We start from the raw sequence: 24,473 nt of genomic DNA, 5'->3' as shown, positions 1-24,473 counted from the left end.
CCATTATGCCCCTTATGCAGGATGTATGATGCCCCCACACAGTGTAATGCCCCCATTATACCCCTTATGCAGGATGTATGATGCCCCCACACAGTGTAATGCCCCCATTATACCCCTTATGCAGTATGTATGATGCCCCACAGTGTAATGCCCCCATTATGCCCCTTATGCAGTATGTATGATGCCCCCACAAAGTGTAATGCCCCCATTATACCCCTTATGCAGGATGTATGATGCCCCCACACAGTGTAATGCCCCCATTATGCCCCTTATGCAGGATGTATGATGCCCCCACACAGTGTAATGCCCCCATTATGCCCCTTATGCAGGATGTATGATGCCCCCATTATGCCCCTTATGCAGGATGTATGATGCCCCCACACAGTGTAATGCCCCCATTATGTCCCTTATGCAGGATGTATGATGCCCCCCACACAGTGTAATGCCCCCATTATGCAGGATGCATGATGCCCCCACACAGTGTAATGCCCCCATTATGCCCATTATGCAGGATGTATGATGCCCCCCACACAGTATAATGCTCCCATTATGCCCCTTATGCAGTATGTATGATGCCCCTACAGTGTAATGCCCCCATTATGCAGGATGTATGATGCCCCCCACACAGTATAATGCTCCCATTATGCCCCTTATGTAGGATGTATGATGCCCCCATTATGCCCCTTATGCAGTATGTATGATGCCCCCACACAGTGTAATGCCCCCATTATGCAGTATGTATGATGCCCCTACAGTGTAATGCCCCCATTATGCCCCTTATGCAGTATGTATGATACCCCCACACAGTGTAATGCCCCCATTATGCCCCTTATGCAGTATGTATGATGCCCCCACACAGGGTAATGCCCCCATTATGCCCCTTATGCAGGATGTATGATGCCCCCCACACAGTATAATGCTCCCATTATGCCCGTTATGCAGTATGTATGATGCCCCTACAGTGTAATGCCCCCATTATGCACCTTATGCAGTATGTATGATGCCCCCACAGTGTAATGCCCCCATTATGCCCCTTATGCAGGATGTATGATGCCCCCACACAGTGTAATGCCCCCATTATGCAGGATATATGATGCCCCCCACACAGTATAATGCTCCCATTATGCCCCTTATGCAGTATGTATGATGCCCGCACACAGTGTAATGCCCCCATTATGCCCCTTATGCAGGATGTATGATGCCCCCATTATGCCCATTATGCAGGATGTATGATGCCCCCCACACAGTATAATGCTCCCACAGTACCACCTGAGATTTTACAGTTGGAATAATCCCTCTGGAAATGGTTTTCCCTTTGCCTGCTCCCCTACATGTAGACCCTCGAGCATGTATATAAAAACAACCTTTATTCCAAATGGATTAAAAATTCATGTTCTACAAACAAGTGCTGATTCAGATGCATTCAACTGACTCGTTTTGAACCAATAAAGTTCTTATTCCTAGAATTGCAATTCCATTTGGAATAAAGGTCATTTTTATTTATTTTTCAGATTTTTCCACGTGACTGGTGCTGGATTATTCACCTGCCTCTTTTTGCTCTAATAACTTGTGGCTGAGACAAGCTTTCAGCCTGGGCACTACTGTTGGACTTCATCAGTGATGAGTGAGCTGGATATATTCTTTTTTATTCCTCGAGCATGTAGGGGAGCAGGCCTTACTCAGCTCCCAACCGTCCTGTCTTCTGCGGGACTGTCCCGTCACGGCTCAGCTGTTCTCCTGCAGGACTGTCCCGTCACGGCTCAGCTGTTCTCCTGCGGGACTGTCCCGTCACGGCTCAGCTGTTCTCCCGGCTTCTTCTTAGGCTTCTTCTTATACTCACCGCTCCATGTTTGGCTGTAGCTCCTCCTCCTCCTCAGTGGGGATATGGGGGGAGGGTGTCAGTGAATAAGTTAAATTATATTACTCAGTACACGCCTCTTCATTCTCCTGTGACCACACCTGCCCGCAACTCCAACCAGGAACTCAGTATCCAGAGGCTGAAGATCTAACCATTGAGCTACAGCCCCCAATGGTGAACATAGGAGGATTTAGTTAACTTGACTTTACAATGCAGTCAATGCATCCAGAAGCAGCTCATATAAGCCCATAGAAATACATTGTGTATAGCAGTATTTTTATGGTGCCTGTATACTGAGCAGAAGAAAATGATTATTTTGGTCCTATAAATGAAAAGTGGTAAATTTATGAGCAATTACAAATTATTTTTTTCCTGTGAGTCCCTGGTGTTGAACCCTCAACCTCAAAACATTACAGACACAGCAGACCCTTATCCTGCTGAGCCACCAGCTATATTGAGATCAGGGCAGGCAGGGTCCTCGCTCCTCCTGTACCAGTCGCTGTCACATTGTGTTCAAGATTGTTGTACTTGTTCTTGTATTATACCCCTTTTTCACATGTAAAGCGCCATGGAATAAATGGCGCTATAATAATAAATAATAATAATCTGTGCTGCAGGATCTGCCCAGGATAGAAATACTCTGCTGTGTACAATGAATGGATTTCTATACACACATTGTACACGCCTCTTCATTCTCCTGTGACCGCACCTGCCCGAGATAATAATAAAGAAAAACACTTGATAATTAAATAAAAATTTACATTTTTAATGAGTTTTGTAAAAAATAATGAACATCACAAATCAGCACATAACATGGACATATTTGGTGTCCCTGTAATCGTGATGACCCGCGCTACACAGCGATCAGATTATTTATGGGGATCGATAAATGGCGCAATAACAATCTTCTCTGATTATTGGTGTTTGCTGCGTTTCTATTATGCGTTTTCCTGCTTATTTGATGTGATTTTGGGGCGGATATGAAGTAGAGTTTTCAACGCTTTTTAATAGTACAGAAAAGCTTTGATTCTGCGCTTAAATATGCAGCTGAGTTTTTTTTCTTCATTCTTTTTTTTCAGAAGAAGTATATAGAGAAAATGCACCAAAACCGCAGAGTAGTGATGAGGGTGTATTGTTAACCCTTTCGGCAAGCACGCTCGGGTGCTTGCGGAGTATTTTCAGCGTGTTTGGCATCTACATTTAAGCCATTGCATGTGTGTGGCGGCACTAAGATTAATGCCGAGCGTGCTTGCCGAAAGGGTTAACAATACACACTCGCTCATCTCGCTCTTCAGACGCTTCTATGTGGAGCCTAAAAAATGCAGATACTTCGTTAAGTTCAAAATCAAAGCTTTTCTGTCCTATAGAAAGCACCTTAAAACCATGGCTTCACATCTGCACCAAAACGCATCAAATAAGGGGAAGAAAAGTGTTCTTGTGTAGTTTGGTGCGGACATCTGCAGACACACAGATGACGTCGCGCTGCCCCGGAAGATAAAAGACTCCAGGCCTCTCATCCACCCACCAGGTGGCACTGACCTGGACGCTGGATCAGAGACCCAGGAATCCATCTGCTTATCTCTGTCCCGGATACAGTGGACAGTCCTGGATTTGGGTCTACACCCTGCAGTCTCAGGCGTCTGCTGAATTTTCCTCACTACCAACGCCCCTCTGACAACTCTTCCTATGGGGGGGGGAGATAATGGTAAATGGGCATGGATTGGGGTGTAGCCAGGGGCGTGACCAAAATTTGCCGTGGCACACATAGCTGGTGAAAGGAAACCACAATATCATTAAGAATAATAAGTGGTGACATCCATATATTGGGGTATGGTATAGATATATTGATGACATTTTTGTCATCTAGTCAAGGACGAGTGAACAATTTCTTGGATTTGTCTGGGAACTCAAAATCAATAGAGTGGGCCTGAGATTTATATCAGAGTTTAATTATTACCAGTTCCTGGATGTACTAATCAAGAAAGAACGGGATGGGACCCTAGGGACATAAACCTACACAGCACTAGTAGTCTATTCAAGTGGGATAGCTTTCGTTTTTTGCCTTACTGTGTGATCAGAAGGTGATATGTTGCCAATGATAGGAGAGGTGTTACTATTGGCAACATATCACCTTCTGATCACACAGTAAGGCAAAAAACTAAAGCAAAACGCAACTGGTTATCTGAGTCCGGTTCATACAAATGCGGCAGACGACAGTGCGGCTTATGTCCATACATGGATAATTAAAGCCCCAGCTGCTCCATACACACATAGGAACCGCACGGTTATTAATTGCAGTACAACCTATGTGGTTTATGTCATTACGTGCACACAGTGCAATCTGCAATATGTTGGTTGCACTACACGACCTCTCAGGACCAGAATTTCCGAACATATGTATGATGCTACAAATGTCACAACAAGAGCTTTATCAGGAGCCTCTTACCATTTTCTGTCTGTCCATAAAGGTTGTCTGGACTTTTTTCATGTTCATGCATTAGAGGAGGTTCTCACCAGTGATCGAGGTGGTGATAGAGATAAAGTATTGCATTTTAGAGAAGCACAATATATTTTCAAGTTTAATTGCAGAGTTCCTTCCGGATTGAATAAGAGAACGGATATCACGTATTATTATTATTGAATTAATGCTTTTACACCTATGACATTTGTTTGGTTTATTAGCATAATTGTTTCATTTACATGACTAATTGCTCACCTTGTTCCTTTTCCTCCCTTTTTTTTTATTTAACTTTGCTTTTGTAATGATCACAAGACATGGTTATGACTAAGAACATTTTTGTTCGAAACACGTAATCCCCTGGATTTATAATTTTAACAGCATGATTTTAAAGGAATTCTAATAAACATGAAGTTTTAACACACATTCATATTCCTATTTTGATGTTTGTCGCTGGATCCTTGCTTTTTGTTGATTTCTATATAAAAAAGTACGGATCCGGGAAATATTTTTGAGTTGGAGTCGGCAGGAAGTGGAAAGGGCTTGGATATGTGGTTTGAAGGCGAGAACAGAGTACAGGGTTACCCCGAGGCAGCGAGCCTGCGGGAGTGTGGAGAGTGAGCAGTCATTTACTTTAATTGATAGGTCTGTTGAGAGGGTTGAGTGAGATGGGGGAAAGATGATCAATTCTGTTTTGTCCATGTTAAGTTTTAGAAATCTAGCAGAGAAGTATGAAATAGCGGACAGACATTGTGAGATTCTGGTTAGTAGGGAGATGATATCGGGTCCAGAGAGGTAGATCTGTGTGTCATCAGCATAGAGGTGATACTGAAAGCTGTGGGATTCTATGAGCTGTCCCAGGCCAAAGGTGTAAATGGAGAAGAGCAGGGGCTTTAGGACTGAACCTTCCGGGACACCGACACATAGGGGGCGAGGTGAGGAGGTGGTGTGTGAGACTCAGAATGTCCATTCAGTTAGGTAAAATGAAATCCAAGATAGGGCCAAGTGATGAGAGAATCTGTAGTAATAGGGAATGGTCCACCATGTCAAAAGCAGAGGACAGAATAGTGTCGCTTGGATTTGGTGGCTAGTAGGTCATTGGTGACTTTAGTCAGGGCAGTTTCAGTGGAATACTGCAGTCGGAAGCCAGATTGAAAGAGGGAGCAGGAGGAGAGGTGGAAGGACAGTAATTTTTGGCCAGTCATTTTTTGAGGCATAGAGGAGAAGTAATATGAGGCGATAGCTAGACAGAGAGGATGGGTCATGGGAGGGCTTTTTGGGGAGGGGTGTGATTGAGGCATGTTTAAAGTTGGAGGGGAAGACACCAGTTGTTAGTGATAGGTTGAAGAAATGGGTTAGGGTTGGAGTAAATACTGTTGTGAGATTTGGGATGAGGTGGGAAGGGAACTGGTCGAGTGCACAGGTGTTGAGATGTGATCTTGAGGGTAAAGCGGAAAGTTGATCTTTCATGATGGCAGAGAAGCTGGTTTTGGAAGAGGAGGGCTGAGTAGATATGAGGAGGTGCTGTGAGGGTTGTTGGCCAAAGCTTTCTCTGAAGTTATCAATCTTCTGCGTGAAGAATGAGGCAAAGTCTTCAGCTAAGATGGGTGGAGAGGGAGGACGTGCTTGGGGACGGAGGAGAGAATTGAAAGTGTTGAATAATTGTTTAGGGTTGTGAGACAGGGAGGATAAGAGATGAGAAGTATGTTTGCTTTGCTGCAGTGAGTGTGGACTTGAAAGTAGTGAGGGACTGTTTGAATGCCATGAAGTGCTCTTTGGTGTGGGATCTTTTTCATCTCCGATCAGCAACTCTGGAAGCCCGCCTCAGTTCTCTAGTCTAGTCTCTCTGGTGTGCAAGGGTTGCCTGTTAATTTTGCGAGCTTTGGTATGTGTGAGAGGGGCAGCCGATTCGAGAGCTGTAGATATTGTAGTGTTATATAAAGCGGCAGCAGCATCTGCATTGTGTAAGGATTCAAACTTATGTTTGAAAGAGGGAGAAGGGACTCAGAAAGTGAATGTAGATCAAGGTGTTTAAGATTTCTGCGAGGGTGTGCAGGTTTGTGGAGTGGGGATTGTGGACTTAGAGAGGAGAGGGAAGATAATGTAAGTAGGTTGTGGTCAGAAAGAGGGAGAGGTGAGTTAGAGATGTTAGATAGGGAACAGAGAAGGGAGAAGATGAGGTCCAGAATGTGGCCATAATAATAATTATAATAATATTTTTTTATTTTTATAGCGCCAATATAGCTGCACTTTACAATTTTAGGGGGAACTTATACAGACAATACAGAATAAGCATATCTCATGTCGAAAGGAGTGAGGGCCCTGCTCGCCAGCTTACAGTCTATGAGGAAATGGGGGAGACACAAAAGGTAAAATGTACATCTATTGTATAATACAGCCTTGATATACTATATAGGATAAATAATACATGGACTGGTCGCCAGCCAGTATGTGTGCAGTCCTGACCGAAGCTATTTAGTGCATGGCTGGTATGAATCTGAAATTGAAGAATATTTTAATATGGGGGAAAACTGGGACGGACAGATAGTGTGTGGAGGCGATATGCCAGTCTAAAGAAATGGGTTTTTAGGGTCCGCTTGAAACTGTGGGTATTGGGAATTAATCGAACTGTCCTGGGTAGTGCTTTCCATAGAATTGGCGCAGTACGCGAGAAATCTTGGAGACGGGAGTGGGTAGTTCGGATTATGGAGGATTTTAGTTTTAAGTCTTTGGCAGAACGGAGGGCACATGTAGGGTGGTAAACTGAGACAAGGGAGGAGATGTAGGGGGGTACTGAAGCATGGAGCCCTTTGTGGGTAAGCGTAAGTTTAAATTGAACTCTATATTGGATGGGCAACCAATGCAATGACTGGCACATGGTGATCCTGGCTGCTGCATTAAGGACGGATTGGACAGGGAAAGTTTAGTAAGAGGGAGACCGATTAGTAGAGACTTGCAATAGTCGAGACGAGAATGAATAAGAGCTACAGTAAGAGTTTTTGCCGAGTTAAAGGTGAGAAAAGTCCTGATTCTTGAGATGTTTTTGAGGTGTAGATGACAAGAACGAGCGAGTGATTTGATGTGAGGAGTGAAGGAAAGATCTGAATCAAAAATGACCCCAAGACAGGGGTCTTGTTGCTGGAGAGTAATGGTTGAGCCACAAACGGAAATGGCAATATCGGGCTCAGGTGGGTTAGTGGAGGGAGGAAATGTGAGTAGTTCAGTTTTTGACAGATTCAATTTTAGACAGAGGGAGGACATAATGTTAGACACAGCAGAAAGACAATCACTGGTCTTTTGTAGTAATGAAGGGGTGATGTCCGGAGCAGAGGTGTATAATTGGGTGTCATCAGCATAGAGATGGTACTGAAAACTGAATCTGCTGATTGTTTGTCCAATAGGAGCGGTGTATAAGGAAAAAAGAAAGGGGCCTAGGACTGATCCTTGAGGAACACCAACAGTAAGGGGAAGGAGAGAGGAGGAGGAGCCGGCAAAAGACACAGAGAAGGAGCGGTCAGAGAGATAGGAGGAGAACCAGGAGAGAACAGTGTCCTTGAGGCCAATAGTGCAGAGCATGGTGAGGAGGAGCTGGTGATCCACAGTGTTGAATGCTGCAGAGAGATCCAGGAGAATCAGCATGGAGTAGTGACCATTAGATTTAGCTGTTAGTAGATCATTAGAGACTTTAGTGAGGGCAGTTTCAGTAGAATGTAAAGAGCGGAAACCAGATTGTAAAGGGTCAAGAAGAGAGTTGTCGGAGAGATAGCAGATTAGACGGGAATGGACCAGGCGTTCCAGGAGTTTAGAGATAAAGGGAAGATTGGAAACAGGTCTGTAGTTGGCCGTGCAGTTCTGGTCAAGGGATGATTTTTTAAGTAATGGATGTAGGCTGGCATGTTTAAAAGAAGAGGGAAAGATACCAGGTGAGAGGGAGAGGTTGAAAATTTTAGTTAGGTGAGTGGTGACAGCTGGAGAAAGGGACTGAAGGAGATATGAGAGAATAGCGTCACTGGTGCAGGTGGTAGACCGAGAGGAAGCAAGGAGCCTTGTCACTTCTTCTGTGACTGGTTCGAAGACAGAGAGTGAGCCAGATGCAATGGGGCGGGGAAGAGCATGCATAATGTTTGGGAGAAAACTTCCTGTCGGATATGGTCAATTTTTTCTTTGAAATAATTGGCCAGATCGTCAGCGCTGAGGTCGGTGGTCGGGGCCTGTGCTGTTTAATTGAGGAGAGAATGAAACGTGTCAAAGAGTCGTTTAGGATTATTGGAAAGTGAGATGAAGAGGTTGTTAAAGTAGGTTTGTTTGGAGAGGTGAAGGGCAGAGTTATATGTTTTCAGCATAAATTTATAATGGAGGAAATCTTCGGGCAGATTAGATTTTCTCCACAGCCGTTCAGCGCACCTGGAGCACCGCTGGAGAAGACGTGTTTGAGGCGTGTGCCAGGGTTGTAGCCGTCTATGCCGAATTGTTCTTTGTGTAGGAGGTGCGGCTTCATCCAGGGCGCATAGCATTATTTCGTTACAATGCTTCAATGCAGAGTCGGGACATGAGAGGAAGGAGATTGGGGCCAATGATGATTGCAACTTTTTCAGAAATTTATGGGCGTTAATGGCGCGTATATTTCTATAAGTGTGGAGAGTGGGGGTGTCTTGAATAGAGTCACAGTTCTTGACAGAGAATGAAAGAAGATTATGGTCAGAGAGTAGAAGGGGAGAGTTAGTAAAGTCATGTACTGAGCAAAGCCGGGAGAAGATCAGGTCCAATGTGTTCCCATCTTCATGTGTAGGAGAATTAGCAAGCTGTGAAAGGCCGAAGGAGGAGGTTAATGATAAAAGATGAGCGGCAGATGGGGCCATCTTTGTGAGTGGCTGCGGAGTACCAATCAACAAGGCCGAAAGAGGAAGTGAGAGATAGAAGCTTAGAGGCAGCTGAGAGGGAAGTGTCAATGTGGATGTTTAAGTCACCCATGATGATAATGGGGATGTCAACGGAATGGAAATTAAATTAAAGGGGAATAAGTTAAGGACGGATTCCTTATCTTAGACTAACATTTAAGCGAACAATTGTCTATACTAGAGAGGAAGCTACAGTGTCACCAAACTGGGACATGAGTTCTCCCACGAAGAACTGAAAGCCACAGCAAGGAGGCATTGAATGTAATTTGTGAGTACTAGTGAGGAGTCGTACCAATATACCACAGCCAGTGAGGTACTTACAAGTCAACTGGGAGCAGAGGGCACCCATATGGCCCCCATAGGGGATGATGGACCTAGCTATGATGATTTTCTGGACTGTTGTAGCTTGTAACAAAAGTTATGTAGTGCCACATGTAACCGGAAAGTACTTGACTCTGCATAATACAAAAGAACCATCCATGAAATGTTGTGCCTGATGTATATCAAGTTCTTGTAAAGTAAAGAAAAGTTTATTTTCGGACTTTGGTTTCCCTCATTCATCTCCATACCATCTGGTCTGCATTATATAGTTATATTTATGTTTTATATTGGGATCTGTGATTTCAATCTATTCCACTGTGTATAGGATGTCTATAGGATAATAGAGTATAATAAAGTTGTTATGGACGTGACTTAACTAACATTATGCAGTGTGTCTGGTTTCCCTATAGTGACGGATATTTCTTGTTGCTAAAACTGTGATATTTTTTTTACGTTAAACCTTTTTTAAACAACTCTCATTAGTGCGATCATACAACACAGAAGCCTCTGATTGCTCAGATGATGCACTGTACTACTGTAGTGCTGTATACTATCCCTGCCTGTCAGTGTAATACTAACGGCCCCGTACACATGAGATAAGTGTTGGCTGAACGGTCATTTGGCAGACGGTTATCTCTCCAGACTCCTCCATACACAGAAATATTCCAGCTTTCCTGTGATCTGTATAAGAGTCGCCTCCAGACTCCTCTAGCGGAGGATTATCTACAGGAAGAAGAAACGGATTAACCTCTGAAATTCAGGATGCCAGATCCTTCTCTGCCCTGACATTATCTGTCAGGAGGCCCCCAAATACATTATATAGTCTACCAACACCCCCCCCAAAAAAAAATAGTGCTTTCATGCACCTTTAGTCTAATATGTATGGGGGCATTAAAAGGTAACTTATTGGACGCTGCCTCTGGCCCGGCCTAATAGAATTTAGTACATTACAGGCCCAGGCACCATTATTAGGCATTTATATATCGTAGTAACTAGGCGGCCCCATATTATCAAGACCTTGGAGGAGGAGGGGCATTTAGAATAACTCTGTCAAACCTTCTTAGATGCCATGTTTGCTTTTGACATCAGCAAGTGGTTAAACTGCCAGGGTTTATGTTGCAGCCGCACCTGTGCCATCCCTGCGGTGTAAATCTATGTTCTGGTGCTGAAACAAGTTAATTTTTTTATATTTAACATATTAAAAAATAAGAAAATATGTCTCATGCTTTTTGCATGTTTTTTTTCTTTTTCCTAGAATTGTTGGGGCCAATTTTCTTTTGAAGCATTTTAATATCTGCTTTTTTCTGGTGTATTTTTTGTAACATACGAAAGCCTAAGGCCAGAAATAAACTCCATAAAACACTGTACATGGAGACTTTGGTATCAAATAATTTCTGTCCGAGGTGTTTGTGGAAAGAAAAAAGCTTTTATAAAAGCCTCAAACTTCTGTGTGTGAATCAGACATGAGATCTAACGTGATAGAAGATTACAGTCCGGGGAAGACGGGAAACATTCATATAGACTGCCGGTGGTGATGTAGTCAGTGATGGACTCTGGCCAAATATGTTTCTAGAGCCGTAGTAGAAGATGAAGATGTCGTCCTCATCATGAAGTAGTTATTTCTCATGTCACGTGTAATGAATATCTCCTGCAGTATTGCTAATGCCGATTCCAGTGTCTGTAAATAAAATGAGAATTAGCGTCATGGACAATGAGTCTATGAGAAACGTATTCAGCTGCAGACTCCAAGGAAGAAACTGCTTGTTGTCTGTGGCCTAAAATATATAGGTTTTATTAGTAGATGTAAAGAAGAAAACTAAATACTGTAAAATAACAAATCTCCTCATATGTTTCCCTTATTATCTCCAGTAATTGTATTATTACACTGCACTTTTATGATGTTTCATTGGCTTATCTTCTTCTCACTCAGGTCTCTACAATATCGGATCCTCTTAGTGAAGATCTTCTATAGAAGAGAATTTTCCTGATTTACCCATCAAAGACAGAGACAAGATGGCAGAGAAAATATTACACCTCACCCTAGAGATCCTCTTCCGGCTTACTGGAGAGGTGAGAGATTCTGATGATGTCACATTACATCATTCTTATCTATGGGAATAACAGATGGACAGAACTGGAGAGGTGAGGACTCTGGAAATGTCTGTAGTGAGATTTATTAATGTGTCTCTCCATAATCAGGATTACACAGTAGTGAAGAAAACCTCTAGTGAGCGCCGTCAGGACCCTGTGTCTGAGCAATGGGAAAGACCCCTGAGCCCAATCACAGGACCTCCACCTCACCCCCTGATACATGAGGACATCAATGACCAGAAGATCCTAGAACTCACCTACAAGATGATTGAGCTGCTGACTGGAGAGGTGACACTGCTGGGAATGCTGGGACATTATACAGTAACGCTATGAAGGGATCGGGGAGATGATGGTATCATTGTATGTGTCAGGTTCCTATAAGGTATCAGGATGTCACTGTCTATTTCTCCATGGAGGAGTGGGAGTATTTAAAAGGACACAAAGATCTGTACAAGGACGTCATGATTGAGGTTCCCCAGCCCCTCACATCACCAGGTAATAGACAGGACTAAATACACACGGCCTATAATTATCTGTATGTAAAGAATGAATTCAGTCCCTGTATGTGTTTCCTCCAGATCTGTCCAGTAAGAGGACAACGCGAGAGAGATGTCCCCATCCTCTTCTTCCACAGGACTGTAAACAAGAAGACCCCAATGTTCCTCAGGGTCATCAGGTAGATGGAGAGAAGGTGTCATGAGATCTCCTCTATGATGTGTAGACGGCTGTGATGGTCTTGTGCTCAGTCTTGTTTTATCCACCAGTATTATATGTTTTATACTTGTGTAATGAGAACGGTGGAGATGACAGGATTAGAGCCGATCATAGATGTGACTTCTCCATCTGTCTGTGACTTTTACAATATTTGTTTCAGGCTGAAGATCTGACCCATATTAATACTATAGAGACATATGTGAGGGGTGATGAGCAGTGTAAAGAGGAGATTCCTACATATGACTATCCAGGTGAGTAGTAACCACTAAATGCAGATAAGTTACAGATTCTTCCCAGCTTCTCAGCTTTGCTGGTAGTGTATCCCGACCATATCACAATTGTGTAATCACCATTTTGCCTTTAGACCACAACATTCTCCTCCACCCAAAACTGTTCAAATGACTTTGGGTATTAAAAGCCCTTTTCTATAGAGTTTACAACTTTAGAGGATCCACCTACCCCCTGGGATTAGAAAACGCTAACTCTTACCTGCCCAGATCTGTAAACTACAAATCCAAATGACAGCGTACGTAGAATGTGCTGACAAATCAGAAAATCACTTGAAGAAAAATATTATCATGGACCTCTAAGAGAAAGTGGAGGGTAATGATGCTGTTGGCATCCTAGAATCCTGATATCTTATTGGATGAATCTACCTTCTCTCCATTCTGTGCTGCTGAATGTGCTCATATGTTTCCTAAAAGACCAGGTCCAGTCTTTCTGACCAAACTTCACTTTTATGATCGATAAAATTAAATGTACAGTGAGGGCCAAGTGTGAATTTCTGTACAATAATAGATTACTTTGGAATTTTTCACAAATGGTGCTTTACATGTGAAAAGAGGTTACCGACTGGTACAAGAGGAGAGAGGACCCTGCCCGTGAGGGCGCTCAAACAGTCTATAAGGGATGGGTGGGGATACAGTAGGTGAGGGTACAGCTGGTCGTGCAGCTATATGGTGGAGCGAGGGTTACTGGGGGTTGTAGGCTTGTCGGAAGAGGTGGGTCTTCAGCTTCCTTTTAAAGGTTTCAACAGTAGGTGAGAGTCTGATATGTTGGAGTACAGAGTTCAAGAGTAGGGGGGATGCACAGGAGAAATTTTGTATATGATTGTGGGAAGATGAGTTAAGAGGGGAGTAGAGAAGGAGATCTTGTAAGGATCGAGGTTGCGTGCAGCTATGTACCAGGAGACTAGGTCCCAGATATATTTAAGAGACAGGTTGTGGATGGCTTTGCATGTCATGGTTATGGTTTTAAACTGGAGTCTCTGGGCAATGGGTGAGCCAGTGAAGGGATTTTATAGATTGTAATCTTATAGTAGATTGATATTGAAATGATAATAGGAAACAGATTAACTTTATAAGTTATTTTCCAACTTCTCTTGAATACGACAATCCCCTATATACGTATACGGTTGTACACTATTATCTGGGCACATGGCAGATTAAGAAGAGAAAGAGCGGCATTTAGCTATTTGAATGTAGATCTTGCTGGAATAGTTTGCAGACTCAATGTATTGGATTCACAAAAGATGGCTACCACGAACAGGCTTGGCACTATCTACTCCGTTTCCAGATTTCACAGATTGCCTTGTTCATCACTAGTGATGAGTGAGAACTAAAATGCTCGGGTACTCGTTGCTCTCGAATTAAGCAAATTGGAATGCTCAAGTGCTCGGCCCGAGCAACGAGCCCAATGTAAGTTTATGGGAAACGCGAGCATTTGTCTGGCGCCCCCCCCCCCCAAAGGTCTGCTGGGGTTAGGGTTTTGAACTGGAGTCTCTGGGCAATGGGGAGCTAGTGAAGGGATTGACTGAGAGGAGAGGCCAGGGAATAGCGAGGGGACAGATGGATTCGTCGGGCAACAGAATTTAGAATAGATAGGAGGAATGCGAGTATGTTAGAAGGGAGGCCACAGAGCAGGAGGTTCCAGTTGTCGAGACGGGAGATGATGAGGGCGTGCACTAGTGTTTATGTAGATTCGTGGTTGAGGAATGTGCGGATCCTGGAGATTTTTTTTTACTTCGAGTCGGCATCCTCCTTACTCCCACCATTCCAAGTTCCCTGAGACAACTGATCCCACACTTGGACACTTCGAAGAGCTGTTTTGTTCATCTTTCCATTTATAGATTCTGGCCTCTCGCTTGGTCCGCTCGGAAGTCGAAAGAACTTGGATATGTTGTTTGAAGGAGAGATTAGAGTCCAGGGTTACCCCAAGAGCTGTTCACTTTTCCATTGATAGATTTGGGCCTCTCGCCCGGCCAGCTTCAAGCAGGGCAGCAGAAGATCGCATGCAGCGATTTGAGCAGCCATGGTCACCCGAAGGTGACAGTGGGAAAATGAAATTACTGTCGCAAGGGGTGGATAATGATGAGACACAATGGACAGAAAGTCAGGAGGAGAACCAGGGTGTGGAAGTGGAAGACGAAGCGGTGGACTATGAAGTCACTAACCCAACCTGGTAAGGGGACATGCAGAGCAAGAAAAGCATCACATAGGGGGAGGGAGGCGTAGCACCACAACAGGCAGGAACAAGCAGTGTGGTGGCCACAGACACAAGGCAGGCAACTGCTCCCTGGAATACCCACACGCCGGAAGTTGCCAGTGCAAATATTATGTCTTCCTGAGACTGGTTCTTTTTTAAAGACTGTTTAGATAACCCCAAAAGGGGCATTTGCAACATCTGCCAGGCCAGCATCAGCAAGAGCACCAAAACGAACAGCCTGACCACCAACAGCATGCTCAGGCATATGACAGAGGATTGCAGAGTTGTTGAAAGCTGTATCAGAGAACCTGATGGCGGCTCTGAAGCTAGGCAAGCTTGCACACGTACCATGCCTGGTCCATGTGCTCAACTTAGTGGTTCAGCGATTTCTCAAAATCTACCTGGATCTGCCAGAGCAGCTTGTGAAAGTACTCCACGTGTGTGCCCATTTCAGAAAGTCAGCTACAGCTTCCGCCGCCCTGGCCGGGTTTCAGCAGCGTTTGCAGCTTCCAGTTCACCAACTGGTGTGTGATGTGACTACTCGTTGGAAATCAACGTTGCAGATGTGTGGAATGATTTTGAGCAGCAGAGAGCAGTTGTTGAGTACCTGCTTCAACACGCCCGTTGGCATTCAGGTCAGCCTCCGCACATAAGAGCTGATGAGTGGGCATGGATGTCTGACATCTGTGTCGCCATCCAAAACTTTGAGGACTCCACCAAGATAGTGAGCGGCTATGACACAATAATTAGCGTCGTCATGCAGGTGACATGAGCAAGTGAGTGATTTTTCACGTTGAATAAAGGATAGTTGTGTGTCAAATATGACTCCAAGACAGCAGGTGTGCCGAATGGGAGTTATAGTGGCACCAACTAAAGGAAATTGCAAAGTTAGGTATAGGTAGGTTAGTAAAAGTCAGGTATAGGTAGGTTAGTAGAGGGAGGAAACCAAAGGAGTTTATTGTTGGAGATATTAAGTTCAGGCTCTTGAAGAATTATATAAAAAAAATTCCTATCTGACAACGCTGGTGGCAGAGGTCACAGTTCCTTGGACAACCAAGGAATACAGGCAGGAGAGACACAAATCAGATGCAGCAGAGGTAGGGGAACGCTGTCAAAGGTCTGTGACAGTTTTCTCAGACCCTCCCAGTGCCCAGGCTCTAATAAACCTGGTACTCTGACAAGGAGGGAAAAGGTTTGGAAGATGCTGAAGGACTACCTTGGCGACTGTACCAGCATCCTCCATGATTCCTCTCTGTGCCTTACAACTGTTGGGTATCCAAGCTGGACCCTTGGAGGTCCTGGCGGCTAGCGTTTTGTCAGAGATGGTTTTTAATGCTGCTGAGGGCATTATAAATTATATAACTGATAGGCGCATCTGCCTGTCAACTGAAAATGCTGACAGGCTGACTTATCAAAATGAACAAGGGCTGGATTGGGCCAGACCTCTCAACACCACCAGATGATAGCATCGAGCATAAACTCAAATCCAGTGGTTATTTTTTTGGGGGTCTATTCCCATGCACCCCTTCACACCCAGACATCCTCCTTCTCCTCATCCTCCACCTCCATATTTCCATGCCCACATAAATTTTTAAGAGTGTTTCTAATTAGAGACGAGCGAATATTTCAACATTCGATTCAGATTATAATTACCGTTTTTGCAATATTCGCCAATGTAATTGTCGAGTATTCGCCGAACATTGCCGAACGCCATTGGATTCAATGGGGGTCAAAACCAATCGCATACACAACACCTTCAAATGGGACCAAAAGCTGCAAAACACATCAATTTAGGGGCAGACAACAGGAAAGTGCTATCAATTGACCCACAGTACAAGTAGTATAATTATTATTCATTATTATAGCGCAATTTATTCCATGGCGCTTTACATGTGAAAAGAGGTTACCGAGTGGTACAAGAGGAGAGAGGACCCTGCCCGTGAGGGCGCACAAACAGTCTATAAGGGATGGGTGAGGATACAGTTGGTGAGGGTACAGCTGGTCGTGCAGCAATATGGTGGAGCGAGGGTTACTGGGGGTTGTAGGCTTGTCGGAAGAGGTGGGTCTTCAGCTTCCTTTTAAAGGTTTCAACAGTAGGCGAGAGTCTGATATGTTGGAGTACAGAGTTCAAGAGTAGAGGGGATGCACAGGAGAAATCTTGTATATGATTGTGGGAACATGAGTTAAGACGGGAGTAGAGAAGGAGATCTTGTAAGGATCGAGGTTGCGTGCAGGTACAGTACAGATCAAAAGTTTGGACACTCCTTCTCATTTAAAGATTTTTCTGTATTTTCATGACTATGAAAATTGTACATTCACACTGAAGGCATCAAAACTATGAATTAACACATGTGGAATTATATACTTAACAAAAAAGTGTGAAACAACTGAAAATATGTCTTGTATTCTAGGTTCTTCAAAGTAGCCACCTTTTGCTTTGATGACTGCTTTGCATACTCTTGGCATTCACTTCATGAGCTTCAAGAGGTAGTCACCGGAAATGGTTTTCACTTCACAGGTGTGCCCTGTCAGGTTTAATAAGTGTGATTTCTTGCCTTATAAATGGGGTTGGGACCATCAGTTGTGTTGTGCAGAAGTCTGGTGGATACACAGCTAATAGTCCTACTGAATAGACTGTTAGAATTTGTATTATGGCAAGAAAAAAGCAGCTAAGTAAAGAAAAACGAGTGGCCATCATTACTTTAAGAAATGAAGGTCAGTCAGTACGAAAAATTGGGAAAACTTTGAAAGTGTCCCAAGTGCAGTTGCAAAAACCATCAAGCGCTACAAAGAAACTGGCTCACATGAGGACCACCGCAGGAAAGGAAGACCAAGAGTCACCTCTGCTTCTGAGGATAACTTTATCCAAGTCACCAGCCTCAGAAATCGCAGGTTAACAGCAGCTCAGATTAGAGATCAGGTCAATGCCACACAGAGTTCTAGCAGCAGGCACATCTCTTCAACAACTGTTAAGAGGAGACTTTGTGCAGCAGGCCTTCATGGTAAAATAGCTGCTAGGAAACCACTGCTAAGGACAGGAAACAAGCGGAAGAGACTTGTTTGGGCTAAAGAACACAAGGAATGGACATTAGACCAGTGGAAATCTGTGCTTTGGTCTGATGAGTCCAAATTTGAGATCTTTGGTTCCAACCACCGTGTCTTTGTGTGATGCAGAAAAGGTGAACTGATGGACTCTACATGCCTGGTTCCCACTGTGAAGCATGGAGGAGGAGGTGTGATGGTGTGGGGTGTAACGGGTCTGGGAGGCGGAACCTCTGAGCTACTATACAAGGGGGCAGCCCTTGTAAGGGAGCGGGTGGCAGTCTCTGGATGAACGGACAGGGAGATACGGCAAGTGATCAGGGCAGTCTCTGGGTAAAGGGTAGGTACGACCTGTGATGGCAGAGCCTCCGGGTAGGCTAGCAGGCAGATGGTAGATGTGTGCTCCCAGGTGAGCAAGCGAGAGTCTCTGGAATAACAGGTGGTCACGGCACGTGACGGCGGAACCTCCGGGCTGGCAAGCAGGTAGGTAACGGAGAAGCGCTCCCAGGTGAGCGGGCAAGAGTCTCTGGAATAGCTGGTGGTCACCGCACGTGACAACGGGACCTCCGGGCTGGCAAGCAGGCAGGTAACGGAGATGCGCTCCCAGGTGAGCGGGCAAGAGTCTCTGAGATAGCTGGTGGTCACAGCACGTGACAACGGAGCCTCCGGGCTGGCAAGCAGGCAGATAACGGAGAAGCGCTCCCAGGTGAGCGGGCAAGCTGGTCCATAGACAGACTGACCGGAGTAGTAAGGCAGACCGTCGGACCTCAGGCAAGCAGGCAGGTAGCTGATATGCGCTCCCAGGTGAGCGGGCAGGCTGGTCCTTTAGACAGACTGACAGGAGTAGTAAGGCAGACCGTCGGACCTCAGACTGGCAGACAGGTAACAAGTATTCAGGCAGGAATCAGGCAGGTAACTGGCAGGTAACTGGCAGGAAACTGGCAGGAAACTGGCAACGGGACCTGAGGGCTGAAGCACAGGTGAGACACAGGTGCAAACAACATTGCTCGGGCACCTCCATTTTGGAGGAGGTGCCTTATATATGATGAAGTCCTCCGGCCATTGGCCGGGGACTCTTTAGGGCGGCGCGCGCGGCCCCTTTAAGAGGAGGGGAGCGCGCGCGCGCCCTAAGCACAGGGGCCGGGAAGGAGCGCGCGCTGAGAGCAGAGCAGGAGGAGGACGCCGGGACGGAGCGCGCGCTGACAGCAGAGCGGGGGGAGGAAGCCGGGCACGGAGCAGAGCGGTGAGGGGAGCAGCGTCCCTGCCTAGCAGAGGGCAGGGACGCCGGCACTACAGTACCCCCCCCTTTAGGCCCCCCCTTTTTTAGGCCAGACAGAAATTTAGCTAGGATGAGAGGGGCATGGATGTTCTCCCGGGGCTCCCACGTTCTCTCCTCAGGACCAAACCCCTTCCAATCTACCAGAAAAAAGGTCTTTCCTCTTACCCTTTTGGTGGCAAGAATGTTCTCTACCTCAAACTCGTCCTCAGCAGAAACCGGAGCAGGAGGCGTACCTGTAGACTTGGAAAAAGAGTTAAGTACCACAGGTTTGAGGAGAGATACATGGAAGGAGTTAGGGATCCGTAAGTTGGCCGGGAGTTTCAATTTATAGGCCACCGGGTTGATCTGACTGATGACCTCCAGTGGGCCGATGAACCGAGGCCCTAACTTATAGGAAGGGATCTTGAGCCGGACATATTTGGACGAGAGCCAGACTTTATCCCCAGGGCGGAATTGAGGAGGGTCCAGACGTTTTTTGTCAGCGTGTCTTTTCATACGCTCGGATGACAGAAGGAGTGCGGACCGGGTACTCTCCCATATGGAGGAAAATTTGTTAACAAGAGATTCCGCAGCCGGATTGTCCGCCGAGGTGGAGACGGGAAACGGGATCCGAGGATGCTGACCGTAGACTACAAAAAACGGGGATTTGGAGGAAGACTCACTCTCGTGATTGTTGTACGAGAATTCGGCCCATGGCAGGAGATCCACCCAGTCAGAATGGTGGGCATTAACGAAGTGCCGAAGGTAACTGGTCAGGTTCTGATTGATCCGCTCCACTTGACCATTAGACTGTGGGTGGTAAGCGGAGGAGAAGTCCAGGGTGACGTCCAGCAATTTACAAGTGGCTCTCCAGAAACGGGAAGTGAACTGTACCCCACGATCCGACACGATGTGACGGGGCAGGCCATGAAGACGGAAGATGTGGCGGATAAAGTCTTTAGCCAGCTCGGGTGCAGACGGAAGACCTGGCAGTGGAATGAAGTGAGCCATCTTGGAGAAGCGGTCAGCGACCACCCAAATGACCGTACAACCGGCAGAGACGGGCAGATCAGTAATGAAGTCCATCGCTATATGCTGCCAGGGGGCAGCAGGTACTGGCAGAGGTAGGAGGCGGCCGGCCGGCAGGTGTCTCGGAACTTTGTTGCGGGCGCAGGACACACAGGCAGAAACAAAGTCTATTACATCCTTGTGCAGGTTAGGCCACCAGTAGTGCCGGGTAATAAGCTGGAGGGTCTTTTTCTGACCGGCGTGGCCAGCTAGTTTAGACGAATGACCCCAGTGTAGGATCTTCTCCCGATCAGGTACTGGTACGAACGTCTTACCAGGAGGAAGACGATTTAGACTCACGGGAGCCACCTGCATTACTCTGGCGGGATCGATGATATGTTTCGGATCCTCCTCGAGATCAGACACCAGAAAGGATCGAGACAAGGCGTCCGCCTTGACGTTTTTGTCAGCCGGGCGAAAATGAAGGACAAAATCAAAACGAGCAAAAAACAAGGACCACCGGGCTTGGCGCGGGTTAAGTCTCTGGGCATGCTGGAGGTAAGCCAAGTTCTTGTGGTCAGTGTAAATTATTACCGGGTGAAGAGCCCCCTCGAGCAGGTAACGCCACTCCTCCAATGCCAGTTTGATGGCCAATAACTCTCGGTCTCCTATGGAATAGTTGCGCTCAGAGGAGGAGAAGAGTTTAGAGAAGAAGCCACAAGTTACCATCCTCCCGGAAGATGATTTTTGAGTAAGTACCGCTCCGGCTCCAGAGGAGGAGGCGTCAACTTCCAGGAAGAACTGCTTGTTGCCATCTGGGCGATGCAGCACCGGGGCGGAAGAGAAGGCCTGTTTAAGGGAAAGAAAGGCCTCCTCTGCTTCGGGTGGCCACTCTTTGGGATTAGTACTTTTACGGGTGAGCGCAGAAATTGGGGCCATCCGGGAAGAGAAGTGTGGTATGAAGAGGCGGTAGTAGTTGGCGAAGCCCAGGAATCGCTGAATGGCCTTCAACCCCTCCGGTCGGGGCCATTTCTCGATGGCAGACAGTTTCTCAGGATCCATTTGTAGGCCGGTCTGAGAGATAATGTAGCCCAGAAACGGAAGCGAGGTCTGCTCAAAGAGGCACTTCTCAAATTTAGCGTAGAGATGGTTCTGCCTTAGCCTGAGCAGGACCTGACGAACGTCCCTCCGGTGAGTCTGGAGATCCGGAGAGAAGACCAAGATGTCGTCCAGGTACACCACTACGCAGGAGTAGAGAAGGTCCCGGAAGATGTCATTGACCAACTCTTGAAAGACGGCAGGAGCGTTACAGAGACCAAAGGGCATTACCAGGTATTCATAGTGGCCGTCCCGGGTGTTGAATGCCGTCTTCCATTCATCCCCCTGACGAATACGAACCAGGTTGTACGCCCCACGAAGGTCCAGTTTGGTGAAGATCCTAGCCCCCCTCAGACGATCAAATAATTCTGGAATGAGCGGAAGGGGGTACTTATTCTTCACCGTGATCAGGTTTAGGCCTCTATAGTCTATACAGGGACGGAGAGAGCCGTCCTTCTTTTTGACGAAAAAGAAGCCTGCTCCCGCCGGGGAGGTAGATTTCCGGATGAATCCTCTGGCCAGATTCTCCTCAATATATTCGGACATTGACCGGGTCTCAGCAGCGGATAAAGGATAGATACGCCCACGGGGAGGAGTAGTACCGGGTAGCAGATCGATGGGACAGTCGTATGGTCTATGTGGTGGTAATGTCTCTGCCTCCTTTTTATTAAAGACATCTGCATAAGACCAATAAGGAATCGGAAGTCCAGGTAGATTAGCTGGGGTAGGAGAGGGACGGACGGGATGGACGGGAACCAGGCAGGTTTTATGACAGTCTTGTCCCCAGCGAAGGACCTCTCCGGTTTGCCAGTCTAGCACGGGTGCATGTCTCTGGAGCCAGGGCAGACCTAGCAAGAGGGCGTGAGAGAGTCCAGGCAGAACATGAAAGGAGATACTTTCAGAATGCAGCATTCCCACCTGCAGGGTAATGGATTCGGTGATGAGTTGAATGGGGCGAGGTAAGAGGCCCCCATCCACGGCAGCGACAGACAAGGGTACAGCCAGAGGTTTGGTGGGGATGCGGTATTTCTCAACCAGGGACTGTGAAATAAGGTTCCCGGCTGCTCCAGAGTCAAGTTGGGCTAGTTCGAAATAACGGTTCTCCCCGTAGATGATCGAAACTGACAACAGCAGGGATGGAGAGGATTTATTCTTGTCTAGGTGGACCTCTCTGAGCGAACCTAGACACAGGCGTTTCCCGACCTCTCCGGGCAGGCACGGATCCGGTGCTCCTTACTGCCACAGTAGAAGCAACTCCCCTCGGCACGGCGTGAGTCCTGACGGGTTTTGACCATCTTGGTCTGGTCGACCTGCATAGGCTCAGGAGAGTGTACCTGGGGAGAGATGGAGGGAATGACGGGTTTCTGGAAAATAGGAGCTAAACGTGGAATCCTTCTCTCACGGGTGACCTCTTTGGCACGCTCCTGGAACCGTAGGTCAATCCGGGTGGCAAGAGTTATTAAGTCATCGAGAGTGGTAGGAATGTCCCGACCGGCAAGTTCATCTTTAATACGGCCGGACAGACCCTCCCAGAAGACGGAAACCAGAGCGTCGTTATCCCAGGCCAGCTCCGAGGCAAGGGTACGGAACCGTATGGCATATTGGCCCACGGTGAGACTCCCCTGACGGAGGCGTAGCAACGATGATGCAGATGAGGTCTTCCGTCCGGGTTCGTCGAAGACTTTCCGGAAAGCCGTGAGAAAAGCAGGCAAGTTGGACACCAGGGGGTCTCCTCTCTCCCATAGAGGATTCAGCCAGGCCAGGGCCTCCCCGGTGAGATGGGACATGATGAAGGCAATTTTGGCCCGGTCGGAGTTAAACTGGTAGGACAAAAGTTCAAAATGCAGGGTGCACTGATTTAAGAAGCCCCGAGCCTGGACGGGGTCGCCTCCGAAGCGAGGAGGTGCAGAAAGCCGGGGTCCGGGGTAGGATACCATAGTATTAGTGGGCAGCGGAGCTGCCGGATTGCAAGATATGGCACTGGCGGAGGTTGTTGGTGGATCAGACAGAGTGTTCAGGCGAGTATTAACATTCCGCAGGTGACCCAGGATGGCCTCCTGTTGGGACCTCTGACGGGACAGTTCAAGACAGAGGTCCGAGAGCGAGGGAGCTTGGGTGCCACCGGGTTCCATGGCCCGAGCAAACTGTAACGGGTCTGGGAGGCGGAACCTCTGAGCTACTATACAAGGGGGCAGCCCTTGTAAGGGAGCGGGTGGCAGTCTCTGGATGAACGGACAGGGAGATACGGCAAGTGATCAGGGCAGTCTCTGGGTAAAGGGTAGGTACGACCTGTGATGGCAGAGCCTCCGGGTAGGCTAGCAGGCAGATGGTAGATGTGTGCTCCCAGGTGAGCAAGCGAGAGTCTCTGGAATAACAGGTGGTCATGGCACGTGACGGCGGAACCTCCGGGCTGGCAAGCAGGTAGGTAACGGAGAAGCGCTCCCAGGTGAGCGGGCAAGAGTCTCTGGAATAGCTGGTGGTCACCGCACGTGACAACGGGACCTCCGGGCTGGCAAGCAGGCAGGTAACGGAGATGCGCTCCCAGGTGAGCGGGCAAGAGTCTCTGAGATAGCTGGTGGTCACAGCACGTGACAACGGAGCCTCCGGGCTGGCAAGCAGGCAGATAACGGAGAAGCGCTCCCAGGTGAGCGGGCAAGCTGGTCCATAGACAGACTGACCGGAGTAGTAAGGCAGACCGTCGGACCTCAGGCAAGCAGGCAGGTAGCTGATATGCGCTCCCAGGTGAGCGGGCAGGCTGGTCCTTTAGACAGACTGACAGGAGTAGTAAGGCAGACCGTCGGACCTCAGACTGGCAGACAGGTAACAAGTATTCAGGCAGGAATCAGGCAGGTAACTGGCAGGAAACTGGCAGGTAACTGGCAACGGGACCTGAGGGCTGAAGCACAGGTGAGACACAGGTGCAAACAACATTGCTCGGGCACCTCCATTTTGGAGGAGGTGCCTTATATATGATGAAGTCCTCCGGCCATTGGCCGGGGACTCTTTAGGGCGGCGCGCGCGGCCCCTTTAAGAGGAGGGGAGCGCGCGCGCCCTAAGCACAGGGGCCGGGAAGGAGCGCGCGCTGAGAGCAGAGCAGGAGGAGGACGCCGGGACGGAGCGCGCGCTGACAGCAGAGCGGGGGGAGGAAGCCGGGCACGGAGCAGAGCGGTGAGGGGAGCAGCGTCCCTGCCTAGCAGAGGGCAGGGACGCCGGCACTACATGGGGGTGCTTTGCTGGTGATAC

At 47.3% G+C, this 24,473-nt stretch overlaps 1 protein-coding gene across 3 annotated transcripts in view; it reads left to right on the top strand.

The window, feature by feature from the left end:
- Window positions 1-24,473, top strand: part of LOC141191617 (uncharacterized) — a 35,320-nt gene that overhangs the window by 540 nt on the left and 10,307 nt on the right. For 2 of the 3 annotated variants that reach the window (XR_012265439.1, XM_073661543.1), the window contains exons 2-7: window positions 1,512-1,624; window positions 11,466-11,605; window positions 11,735-11,914; window positions 11,998-12,121; window positions 12,205-12,302; window positions 12,501-12,591. Coding sequence is in view for 1 of the 3 variants with exons in the window: in XM_073661543.1 (XP_073517644.1) it covers window positions 11,549-11,605; window positions 11,735-11,914; window positions 11,998-12,121; window positions 12,205-12,302; window positions 12,501-12,591 (550 nt within the window). In the remaining 2 variants the exon portion in view is untranslated. The remainder of the gene's footprint in view (window positions 1-1,511; window positions 1,625-11,465; window positions 11,606-11,734; window positions 11,915-11,997; window positions 12,122-12,204; window positions 12,303-12,500; window positions 12,592-24,473) is intronic. The other variant, XR_012265440.1, reaches the window with a different exon arrangement.

Source organism: Phyllobates terribilis, unplaced genomic scaffold, assembly GCF_046119375.1.
Source record: "Phyllobates terribilis strain yellow unplaced genomic scaffold, ASM4611937v1 Scaffold_49__1_contigs__length_9717188, whole genome shotgun sequence".
Classification (NCBI taxonomy): Eukaryota; Metazoa; Chordata; class Amphibia; order Anura; family Dendrobatidae; genus Phyllobates; species Phyllobates terribilis.
The sequence above is the reverse complement of the archived record's forward strand: the minus strand, read 5'-3'. Positions and strand labels throughout refer to the sequence as shown.